Source organism: Eublepharis macularius, chromosome 5 (genome assembly GCF_028583425.1).
Source record: "Eublepharis macularius isolate TG4126 chromosome 5, MPM_Emac_v1.0, whole genome shotgun sequence".
NCBI classification, from domain to species: domain Eukaryota; kingdom Metazoa; phylum Chordata; class Lepidosauria; order Squamata; family Eublepharidae; genus Eublepharis; species Eublepharis macularius.
The window spans coordinates 26,091,015-26,103,131 of NC_072794.1; the positions used below are offsets into that span (position 1 = coordinate 26,091,015).

At 42.5% G+C, this 12,117-nt stretch overlaps 1 protein-coding gene across 1 annotated transcript in view; it reads left to right on the plus strand.

The window, feature by feature from the left end:
• The window catches only part of ACBD6 (acyl-CoA binding domain containing 6), a 172,390-nt gene extending 167,997 nt beyond the window's left edge, over positions 1 to 4,393 (plus strand). The window contains exon 8 of the mRNA XM_054981553.1: positions 3,275 to 4,393. Coding sequence (XP_054837528.1) covers positions 3,275 to 3,429 — 155 coding nt within the window. The 3' untranslated portion in view covers positions 3,430 to 4,393. The remainder of the gene's footprint in view (positions 1 to 3,274) is intronic.
• The last annotated feature ends 7,724 nt before the right edge of the window (positions 4,394 to 12,117 follow it).

Consider the following 12,117-nt stretch of genomic DNA (forward strand, 5'->3'; position numbering starts at 1 on the left):
CTTCCAATACAACAGCTGTATTGGATGATACTCCGTCTTCCTGCTGCCCCCCATCCCCAAGAGAAATGGAATTCTGGGCTTTTCCACAAATGTTTCTCCCACCCTGTTTTCCCTTGTGACTCCCCTCAGATGTAAATCTCTTACTATGTTTTTCAGATGAAATCAAGCAGGAAAGAAAATTAAACCACTATGCCTTCACAATTCAAGGCTGCCCTATCCAGTCCTGATGGGTTTGCCCTCACAGCACTGCTGAGATGCAGATTATCACAACATCTATTAATGAGACTAAGCAAATGTTTCTTGTCCAGGGCAAGAGAGCATGGCTTTGTGGTTTTGGATTATTCTAGTTTAGTCACAATACTAAGGAGCGTGAAGAGAACTACAAAACAGCCACCCAATCTATAGCATTTCACTTAATATTCTGACTTGAATGTATTTATGTCTTCCTGCCTTTAAGACCTCATTAGGATTTCCAAATTAATTACGTTGAGCAACTGCTACCATATGCAGCCCGTGAAGCAAATTCTGATTTGTAAAATATTTCTGCATCTCATCACTTTGGCAAGCAGAAGCTGCTATTCTTTCTTCAGTGTGCTAACTAAATAACCGTTTTAAGACCCAAATGGGAAGAGAATCACATTCTTTGACTTTCATTTTAAAATCATTGTTTTACTAGTGTAAAGCTAGAAAGGTAGGGCCCATTCTTATATTTCATTGGTATGGTAGGGTTCGTTTTCAGGGTATCTGTGAAGGCACGATATAGGCAGACGCATGTTCTGAGAAACCTTTAGAGCTTATCTTTAGATGCCAACTCCACCCATCCCACACAAGGTACATATCCAGTGGGGAGCAGCTGCACCTTCCCCTCTGTTCTCTGTAGTAGTAATACATTTGGCACTTCCTCTTTATCATACTGAGATCCAGTAATTTTCTTCTCTTTTTCTCTACCTTTTTCTTCTATTTCTATATTTTTCTTACTTTTCTATTCTGCGAGTATGTTTTCCCAACGCTGTCATGGTCCACTTGCCTGTGGCACAATGAGCAACCCTTTTAAAATGTTTGGACTTGGACGGGAAACAACAGGATTTTTTTTTCCATGGAAAACAACATAGACTAGGGATCCCCAACGTAGTGCCCACCAAGTTTTTTAGAAAGTGGCCAGGGCAAGGTGGGGCTTTTGCAAGGTTTTCAATTAGCCATTGGAGGTATGATTGGCTGTGCATATTTTTAAAAACATTGCTTTGGCAGCAGCTGCCAACACAGCTCAAGGATCTTCACTGTGTAACTGAAGGTAAGCTGTGGCAGCCATTTGTGGCTGGCTCTGCCACCTGTGGCAGCCATTTTTGTGGCTTCACCCACCACACTATATCAGAATTCCAAAGGTGCCTGCAGGCTGAAGAAGGTTAGGGCCCCCTAATATAGACTCTTAACCCCACTGTCAAAATGCACTAAGCAAGCTCACTGTAAGCAGTCCACTCATTTCTGGCAGCTTTGTGATGTGGTCACTGAGAGTGTGATAGATCCATTACCAAATAGATTTGCTCTGTATATGCACCTCCAGCATCCTTACTCACACCTGATCTTTCAGGCTCTGCAACTTGAAGCTCTTCAGTGACATTCAGGCCAGCAGTCTAGCTCCTTGAAGCTAAATTGTTAATCCCATTCCCCTTCAATGCTCAAGAGGAGGAAGAAGAGCACAGGCATCAAGCTAAGGAGCTCTAAGAGGGAGTGTCCACAGAGCAGCTGAAGTGCCTGCCTTAATACTTTCAGTAACTGAAACCTTTGAGTTCCATGAGGCTGCTATCTCCTCAATATGTGGAGCGAGCTCTAAAATGAGCCCTGGAAAGGATTCAGCCCTGTACCCCAACAGCAAAAATCCTTCTTCCCTGCAGCAAGTGTGCAGGGGCTGTTGGGGGAAGTGTGCAGCATCACCCATCTCAGCATGTATCTGCTTGGCCTGGGCAGAGGTAGCATCTGAACACCTGAATGGCATGAGTGCAAAGTCTATAATGTGCCTGTACACCCGAAGAATGTCAGTTATGCTGCTTATGCATCAGCAGCCCTGTTCTTTCAGCTATTCTGTTGCATGCTGTTTTAGTAACACTCAGTGGGAGGGATGAGGTGAGGCAGGGAGGGATCCACAGTGCAGTTATTTTATATGCAAGCAAACCTACGGTCTTTCAGTCTCAGATCCATTCATCCGCCTCCTGGACCTAGCAAAAGGCAGATGCTGAACAGACAGTGAGAATGTAAAATCTTCAGGCGAATAAGAGCAAATTTTAGTGCAGTCAGTGATATGCTGAGCTCTCTTATTCTACATGATCATGCACAAGAGCCTCTAAATTTACCAAAGTATTCACTACCCATGAGAACTCCAGTGGATGGCATTGCAACCAAAATGGCAGCTGAGAAAACAGACTCCCCCCGCCCCACTTCCCTGTCACAGCATAGTTGCTTAAAAGATGCATGTGCTGTATGTAGCTGGTAGGATTGCTTTGTTTTCTGCCTCATCCATCTCATACCCAGGATTTTAAAAATCTGTTTGCTGGTGCATCATGAACAACCACTATGGAAAATTCAGTGGTGGTGGCAGCACTGGACCAAAGGCAGCATATATATATTTTCGCAAAATGAAATTAAAATTAATAACAATTCTAAGCAGTATCTGGCGCAGGATCCTGTGTTCTTGTTCTGCCTAGAAATATTCTCACGTCCTGAAATGTCTTTCCTACAATTTGTCTTTTCATAAAGATGAGCCTAAGAAAATTGTGTTAATGGTTTGGTAAAATAATTCCATTTTTAAGATTGCCTAAAAGTCACAAAATATCAGAGTCAGGGTTACAGGCTTAAAGGTTATGATTTAAATTTAATATCTTGCACCACTTACCTTTCCCTTCATTTCAGCAGGCAATGCATTTCTGGCTACCTCTAAAGTAATTCTCCTTCAGTATCTATCAATAAAAGCAAAGGCTGCATACAGTCATTTCCAAGACTCCTGCTCAGACTTTTTATCCTTTTCCCTGCATAGTACGTCATTGGTCTTTGCTATAGACCATCAAACCATGGTCCAATATAGATTTCAGGAAACTGAAATGTGATCCTTAGCAGGCCGATAGAATTTGGAATATCACTCTCAAGCAGAATTTCCCTCTGCTATCCTTGCCATCAGGCTCTGCTTGGTTTTCCTATCATTTGCCTCTGTAGCTGTAGCACACGTCACTCATCCGCTACTGCTTAATCGTAACTTGTGTTCACTTTGCCCTTTCCTCTCTAGCTTCCACCTGTGAGTTTTCTGACATCGTGGAGCTGCTGCTGAAGTCTGGAGCTGACCCTACTGTTCGGGACACGGAGGGCTACCTTCCTGAGGAGGTGACGGACTGTAGAGCAATCACCTTTATGCTGCAGGAGCACACTGCTAGCAAAGCTTAGCCAGAAGGCTAAGGAAGTGCAAATAGCCCCAGCCAGCCCAGGATTCTTAAAGTGGACACGCATTGCAATAAGTCCTGTCCTTCTCCTAAATAATCTTTTTGGTATGCATGATGTATGGAGATGGGGACCTAGTGACTGAGTATATTATTCTGGGAGGAGGAAATAGGGCAATGGAGCGTGTGCGACACAGGCCTGTACATCTTGTAGCCTACCAGGCCAAATACAGCTATTCAGCCATATACTGTATCCTGCCTTGTGCTTGAGGACTGCTCCCCCCACCCCCGGCCCCCCGCCAGAGTTCTAGAGATGCAGCAAAAACAGAAGGGTTTTTTAAAAAAACAGTTTCTAGCAGCTCACTAGACACGGCTGGTGGACTGGGTTCAGTGAAATGAATCACAAGTTTCTGTAGGCCTGGTGCGGCATAAAGCTCATATCACATGCTGTGGAGTGTTAATCATGATTCTGGAAACTGAGGAGAGGAGCAACCGATCAAGACTGCAGTCTGTGTGCCTACTCAGGAGCAAGCCCACAACGCTGGGGTTTGTTTTTCCAAGTAAATGTGTTTTTTTTTTAAACAAAACATAAGTTTTGTAGCTGGTAGGGAGGGGACGGGCAGATAATGTGTGCAGCAGGGTATTGTTCAGCCACCGCAAAAAATCATCTCTTTCTCTAACAAAAATCATTTAGCAGTAAAAGCAAGTACTGTCTCATTATTATCAACCCCCCTCACTTGGGAAATGGAATTATTAGTGTTTTCTAAGACATTTTCTATTGCCAGTTGATAGAAGTGGCAAAATAGAGAAGCTATGGCTATGTTAAACTCAGCCACTATGAGAATGGATGGGAATTTCCATTGTGTGCATTCCTCTCTCTCTCTCTTTCTCTCTCTCTCTCTCTCTCTCTCTCTCGCTCGCTCTCTCTTGTAAAGTACTGTCTTGCACAATAAAACATGTTGATGAATTTTTTCTCAGTTGTTCCTTTTCTTCTCCTAATGTGAAATCAAATTACTACAAAGAGCAAAAAATTCTTGCTTTAAACACTGAAATACAACCTCAAGAGTTTTCAGTAGTTCTAGCTTTACCATCTTGCTTCCAGAAGTACCTAAACTTTTTGAGAACTCTTAAGTACAACCTGTGAAGTCTGAAGTTTCTTTGGAAAGTGAACAAGTTAATGTTCATGTTAATGAACATTAACAATAGAAGATTGTCTGAAGCTGGCATCGGAGCACAGGCCGGAAAGAAGCCTTGGCTGAGAGGAGCCTCACAATGATATAGAAAAGGAGAGCGGAGTTGTTACTGGTTTACACCTTGGGGTTTATTTGCTTTGGATTGCCATTATAGTTTCAGGAGTTCTGCAGCTCCAGAAGTGAAATCTATCAAATAGAATGATATGGCTCTGCAGAAGGAGAAGGAGAAGAAAGCAGAGTTTCATAAAATGGGGAAATGCTTTGCCGCTTTGAAGTAGCCACCGGTAGGCAAGACATTGCGAGCGCAACAAATAAAAACATCATATAGGTTTTGTTCCCAAGGGTGTGCTAGGAGTATACAGCTATTCCCTCTTTCTCCTGTCCCTGCCAGAATAAGTACCAGAGCTATGGTTCTTCAACAGTGCAGTATGTACCCCTAAAAATACCTAGCTGTTGGCATAGCTGTTGGCACCAGAAGTAGTTTGCGTGGGTGAGGTTGCAAAGCAATGAAGAGCAGCAGGTTTTGTTAGCGAACTGGAGTGAGATCAACCCTGCCTCCTCCCCCCAAAAAGGCTTGTCTCCAGCTTTTGTAGTGACTGTCTAGTATCTGTTCACCGTGTACACAATGGAACAAAAAATCCTAACTTTAAATATACGTTGATGGGGTCTGAACTGGCTGACACTGAGGCTGAAAGAGATGTCGAGGTTGCGGCAGACAGCTCAATGAAAATGTCAACCGAGTATGTAGCAGCTGTGAAAAAAGCAAACTCCGTGTTGGGAGTTATTAGGAAGGGGACTGAGAATAAAACAGCCAGTATTGTAATGCCCTTGTAAAGAGCTAGCTAAGTTGCAGCCTCATTTGGAATATTGCATACGATTCTATTAACCATATCTCAAAAAGGATATTGCAGAGCTAGAAAAAGTACAGAAGAGGGCAACCAAGATGATTAATAGGTTGAACTGCCTTTCTTTTTAGGAAAGTCTGAAGAGTCTGGGACTTTTCAGTTTAGAAAAAAGGGTGACTGTTAGGAAAATATGATAGAGGTTAATTATAAAATTATGCATGGGGTGGAGAAAGTGGATGGAGAACTTTTTCTCCCTCTTCTGTAATATGAGACCTCAGGAGCATCCAGTGAAGATGATGGGCAATAGGTTCAGAGCAAACAAAAGGAGGATACTACTTTTCTCAGCAAGTAATTAAACTGTGCAATTGTTTGCCAGTGGACCTTGTGATGGCCCCACGTATAAGTGGATTTAAAAGGGGTTTAGACAGATTTATGGCAGATAGGCCCATCAATGGCTACTAGCCATCAGAAGTTAAGGGAACATCCGTATACAGAGGCAGTAAACCTCTGAAAACCAATGCTAGGAAATAACATTAGGAGAAGGCCCCGCCCTCTGTGCCCTGTTTTCTGGCCCTCCAGGGAAACGGGTTGGCCACCGTGTGAAACAGAACGTTGGACAATATGGACCCCTGCCCTGATCCAGGAGGACTCTTTTGTACACATCTGCACTGCAGTCGACTGTAACGCAGGCATGTTCTTTGTTCCCCTGTTAATTTTCCCTACTCCACTCCTTCCAAAAAAAATGGAATAGTTATCCCATATTTTTGTCTGAATACTTCTAAAACTAAAGTTTTGTACTTTAACTTTTGGTGCATAATGCATTGGGGAGATCATAGATCATTGCTGCATGGTTGGCAGCTATGCTGTCTTTTTGTGCTGAAATCTTGCAATCAGCCATTGGTTTTGGACTTGTGCTGTGGAGAGATTGGCAGGAGTTAAAGAACAGAACAGTCACCTTTCTGCATTCCCTTAGCATACAGCAGCCACCTTGCCCAGAAGCCAGGATTTATTTATTCTTTTGTGCTGAAGGTTATCCTTCTTGGCATTTTAATGTTTTGAAAAGAAGTTCTCTTTGACAGACGTCTTATGTACTATAAAGCGCTCTCAAAATAACACACGGCTGATGTGTGCCCAGATGCAGAGTGGCAAGCAGTAGTGCTGCCCACAGCTTGTACAACGTACATTTGAAGAGCTCACAGCTTAGGCCTGGATATGTTTATAGCACTTTAGGACTATTTGTGAGGTTGGAGCCCTTCCAAGAAAAGAAGAGTGGGGGGAGAAGGCATATATTATTGTTTATAATCTGCTTTATTCTGCCAAACCCTTTCCCCCAACAGCCCTCTGGATTGCCATTTAAATCCTTTTGGTGCCTTTAACTACCGATACTGAAAGTGGTTAATGCATATTCAAACTAAGCCTGGCATCTACTCCAGGAAATCACTTTAATTGGGAAGCATTAAATGTTAAAATGATTAAAATATATAAAGCCATCCAGGCATGGTGTATAAAGACCCCAGATCCACAGCTTCAGAGTGCAGTTTTGCTCAGAGTTATGAAAACTGGTACCTCTAAGAATTCCTTAAAAAGAAGACCGGTTCATTTTCTTGGCGGATAAGTGTTGGAGGCATTGTGGTGGGTCAGCAAGCAATCCTTTGTAGCTGGAAATGGTGGGCTGCACTGGGGAAGGTGTACTGTCTACAATACTTCCATTTTGTTTCTTCTATATGGGAGTATTGTAGCCAAAATAGGATACCCTTCCATAGGCATAAGGAGTGAGGAGTGCGTGAGACAGAAATGTTCTTATTTTTTTTCAATATAGGACTATCCTACGCTCCAGGTTTTGCCTTTTAGTTTCACAGTTGTAACTGCAGTAAGTGGGGATTGAAGGGATAAAAGGTGGACCTGGCAGGTTTGAAAGGATTTGGCCTAATGCATGCAGCGTTCATGGAATAAACTTTTCTATAAATAACCAGCTCACCCAAATTGCTTTTTCTAAAGACGGCTGATGTATCCTTGGAGCTGAATTTTCTTTCAACACCCTCAAAACAGCAAAATGTTCTACAGGCATCTGCCAGGATTGCACCTAGGTTTATTGGAGAGAGTGTTCCTGTGCCCTGGCTATCTAACGTTGAGCACACATCCCATAATATAGTATCTGTTGCTAAAAGTTTGACTTTTTATTATACCACAAGCAGTGGACAACGTGGGTGGAAAGGGCTCCACATTGAATAGAAAAAGCAGAGCGTGGTGCAGTGGTCAGAGTATCAGACCTGGATCTGGGAGACTTAACGTTCAAATCCCTTTTCTGCCATGGATGCCCACCTTGGGCCTGTCACCCTCTCTCAGCCTAACCTACCTCACAGGGTTCTTGTGAGGATAAAATGGAGGAGCAGAAAATGATGTAAGCTGCTTTGGGTCACCACTGTGGAGGAAAATGGGGTATAATGAAGTAAAATAAAATACAATCATGTCCCCCTGTAATAATGGCTGTATTCCATTGTGTATTCAGCCTGATCGCTGCATGGTGATAATTGTAACTTTTGTGATAATCTAAACGTACCGCTTCTTTAATCTTGAACCTGAAAAGTAGTCGCTGATCTCTGCCTACCTTCATAATCTAATGGGTGTTTTAATCACTTCTGTTCTCCTTCTATAGAATATATTTAATGCCAACAAGGTTTTGTTCAAATCAAACACAGACAATGGACCATCTGTATAAACCAAGCTGTAGTTGGTTATTTGTTCACCCTCTGAATCCTATGATCACAGCACATGGGAAAAACTGAAGTGCAACTGTATAGCTACCTAGCTGACTGTTTCTGTGCCAGAATCTGGTTTGTGCAGGTATTTCTCTGCGCAGTGGTAGGCATGCATGGGACCTGTAGGTTCTGTCCCATGATCTCCTTCATGAAAAGATTAGACCAAAGGTCCATAATCTTCAACATCCTGTTTGCTACAAATGCCCGGACACTAGAAGATTCAGAGAAACAAAATGCCTTACTTTTCTGAATGCTGGTTGTCTCTCTTCGCTGCCTGTAGGGTGCAAATGGTTTATACTTATCTGACTGATGGAGCTGATTTGAAAGGTTAATTGGAGCTAATACATACTGGGTGATGTTATTTTTCAAACCCTAGTTGTTTAACTCATTGTACCCAGAGGCCTACTTTGACTAGAGGCTGAGTAAAGACAGGACAGGGCCGCACCATCACTATCAAACTACATGTCTTGCATATCCAGTGGTGCTCACCCCTGTTCTCCTCCACAAACATTATCGACTACAAGTTGGTAATACTGGGGTTGGATAGTAGGAGATCATGTCCAGCCAGTGTGGGGGAAGGGGGACCATCACTGCTTATCTCTGCTCTAAAAATTTAGTGCCTGTTCTTTCAGACACCAGTGAGTGTGATGTATCTGAACGTTCCTTGGAGGAAATATGTCAGTGCTATGGGAGAAGTATTTCCCTTGCTCTGATATGAGAATGAAAAAGGGCACACAAATCCTTAAGAACTTTTCATATTTATTTTACATAGAACTTTTTTTTTACATACATCTCATGCCAACGCACAGAAGGCATATACCAGGAAACTTGCCAGGTTCTGGTTTGTTTGTTTTTACCCCAAAGACACATGGCAATAAATATGGGGTGTGGGGTTTTGTCTCTTAATTTCTCTCCCAAGAAACAAGACTTCACATTAGAACTGTACAAAATTTAGAACCGCAAGGAAGTGATCATGGGGAGGGGTAGAGCAAACTGGGAGCGGAATTTGTCAGGGACGTATCAGTCTTGCTCTGTTGCTTTTCTTGTTTGAAACTGCAGTTGAAAACAAAAGGCAAACAGCTTCAGGGTTACAGAGTCCAAGATGCTGATTTGGTTCCTGGTCTCACCACCAGTGGGAGCAGAGACCTGTGCTTGCCTGTTTGCACAGCAAAGCGATTAGACGGAATGCCTGATGAGCTCTTGACCCCCTGATGCGCACAGTCTGCGTCCTACAAATAGGAAGGAAACCATCTCATTCCACAGCTCTAGCTCCAAGTGTCACCAATGTGCTTTTTGGGTCTTGTATTTACCAAGCAGTGTGGGTAATGGATATTGCTGATCTCTGCATTTGTAGCATTTTGTTTCATCAGTGCTTTCGGAGCAACTCCTGCAAATAAATAGACAACGGCCAAACCCCAAGAAGGAGAAACAGCATGCCTGTGGTGTGCTTATTTATTTGTTCCTAAGATTAGCTTCAGCCACAGCCAGAGCCCTGCAAGAGCGAGTCATCAAACACAACTTGTTCCCACTAAATTGGATTTATCTTCAGAGTACCTTTTCCAAGTTTTAAAGTGCAGTATTTTAAATGGGCCAGGAAAGGGTCCATTCCAGCCTTCTATACAAAACTCAGCTGCTGTAAATTTACAGGTCAAAGCTAAGGTCATAGAAGAGGATTCTTCCGTCAGACTGAATGCTACAAAACTCAATGGGAGACCATACATAGGGCCAGTAGACCGCAAAGACGAGGAAAACTTCAAGCCAAGCTCTTCCAGAGTTACTAAGGAGATTTGAGTGGTAAAGAACGTGCAGCAATCAACTCAATTTCCCTTGGAGGCTGAGGGAGAAGAATTGGTTGTTCTCAAGCTTTGATTCTCCATCAGAACAATTTCAGGCAGACAACATTGCCTACGTTAAGCAGAAATGATGTTCTTAAATCCTCCAGAAAATGTCACACTTTATTAGACTCTTCATGGCAAAGCGTTATAATTTATGCTTAATCTCGGGTGTGCAAAGCAAGCCTCGTTTATATGCAGGTAAATTCCAGCCAGGGATGTCTATATCATTCCTGGAGTGCCTAAAACATATAGTTCAAGCAAGAGAATCTGATGAGTGCTAGTTATGGGGGGGGGGGATTGCTCATTGGTTTTTTATGGGAAAGTCCTGCAGAATGCAGTAAAGCCGGATAACCTTATGCATACATAAACCTTTACAACCTACCCTACGTCACATACCAGTGAATTATACCCTCTGCCTAACGAGCCAAGATTATTGGGGTGCAAATTGCCACCTAAAAAAGCATTTCAAGAACAAACGTCTCTCTCATTTGATGTCAGGATAAAAAATGCCATTGGCGTGCAGCTTTTTCAAAAGTGGAGCTATGTTGGCATCTCTAATTGGTATGGTATAGTTGTGACATGAATGTTCATTTTACCCAACTGTATAAATGTACCCTACCCTTACGACTATTAACCCTAGAACAGTTTTTAATTAGGTACCGTAGGAGTGTGTAAGTCATTTCCATTTACACAGTCCTCCAGAAGGGAAGACGTGCATGTAGGTTTGCCAGTTTAGCTTCTGAATCAACAAGCCCCACAACTCCTTTTGGATCAGTCCAATAGGAGTTGTGGGGCTTGTTGATTCAGAAGCTAAACTGGCAAACTTACATGCACGTCTTTCCTTCTGGAGGACTGTGTAAATGGAAATGACTTAAACACTCCTACGGTACCTCATTAAAAACTGTTCTAGGGTTAATAACTTGAAAATAAGGCAGTTGCAGGAGTAAACCAGTGTCTCCTGTACAACATTCTTACAAACCTGTTCTCGTCCTTGACTAGAGAGATGATACCATATTTGAGCAAAAGGAAACAAACCTCTCCTATACAGAAAGTAAACAGTTCAATGGAATCTTGGGATTGCTGGTAGCAGGGTGAATATTTTGGGTCACAATTTTAGGGGTCTGTGTTTAGGGAGCAGAAATCTTCCAGTTAGCTGCTAGTTTCCGCATGGTAGCTCCCTGAGCTGATAAATCTTCTTTTGTACTTTTCAAACGGTCCCACACTTGGACATTTGTTTTATATATTGTTTGTAATGTACTGAAAAACATGCCCCTATCCTGCACTCTTCATATAATTCTTGTCTCAAAGCTGAGGCAGGTTTTACCAGCTTTTCCCAATCTTATTGTTGTTTATTAACTGTCCCATAAGCAGCCAGGGCGGGGGGGGGGGGTGATTTCCAAATAGAGACAATTCCTCATTTCTGATGGCTCACTTTGTTAATACATCTTGCTGAACAAACATGGCAACAATACAAAAAAATCACAGTAATGCTTTATAGACAAAGGCGGTCCAGTGAACATCACCTGGATACAGTGAAAGGTAAGCACTTTTTAACAGTCCCATTGTTGTGAGTGGGAAAGTTGCCGTGCAAACCTAAGCAGAGATACTCCCTTTAAAGTCCACCAAAGTCCACTGGGCTTAGAAGGGTGTAACTCAGCTTCTCAAGCATAAACTTAAAAAGATGGGACTTTAGTTTTGGCAGAACTAAATTACATATTTGCAAACTTCCAACCATAGGTATTCGTTTAAAAAAAACAAACCCTGAACTTGCAGTGCTGTATATATGTTCATATATCCTCTGCCTTGGTTCTGACAAAGCTTGGAATCGGAGTCCCATTCTCTAAAAGGTTCCTTTGTGCTCAGAGTGACCAGCACCCCTCCCCGAACATACCTGCTTATTGTATTTTTGCACTGATCACTTCTAACTGAGAAGCAGCCTCGTCTAATATGAGTGCTTGCAAAAAAAATTGAAAATGTTCCAACGTAAAAGGTCAGGCACACAGATATTTTTACCTATTTTATATTCTTCAGTGTGTGATCCCAATATGGATATAATGGTACAG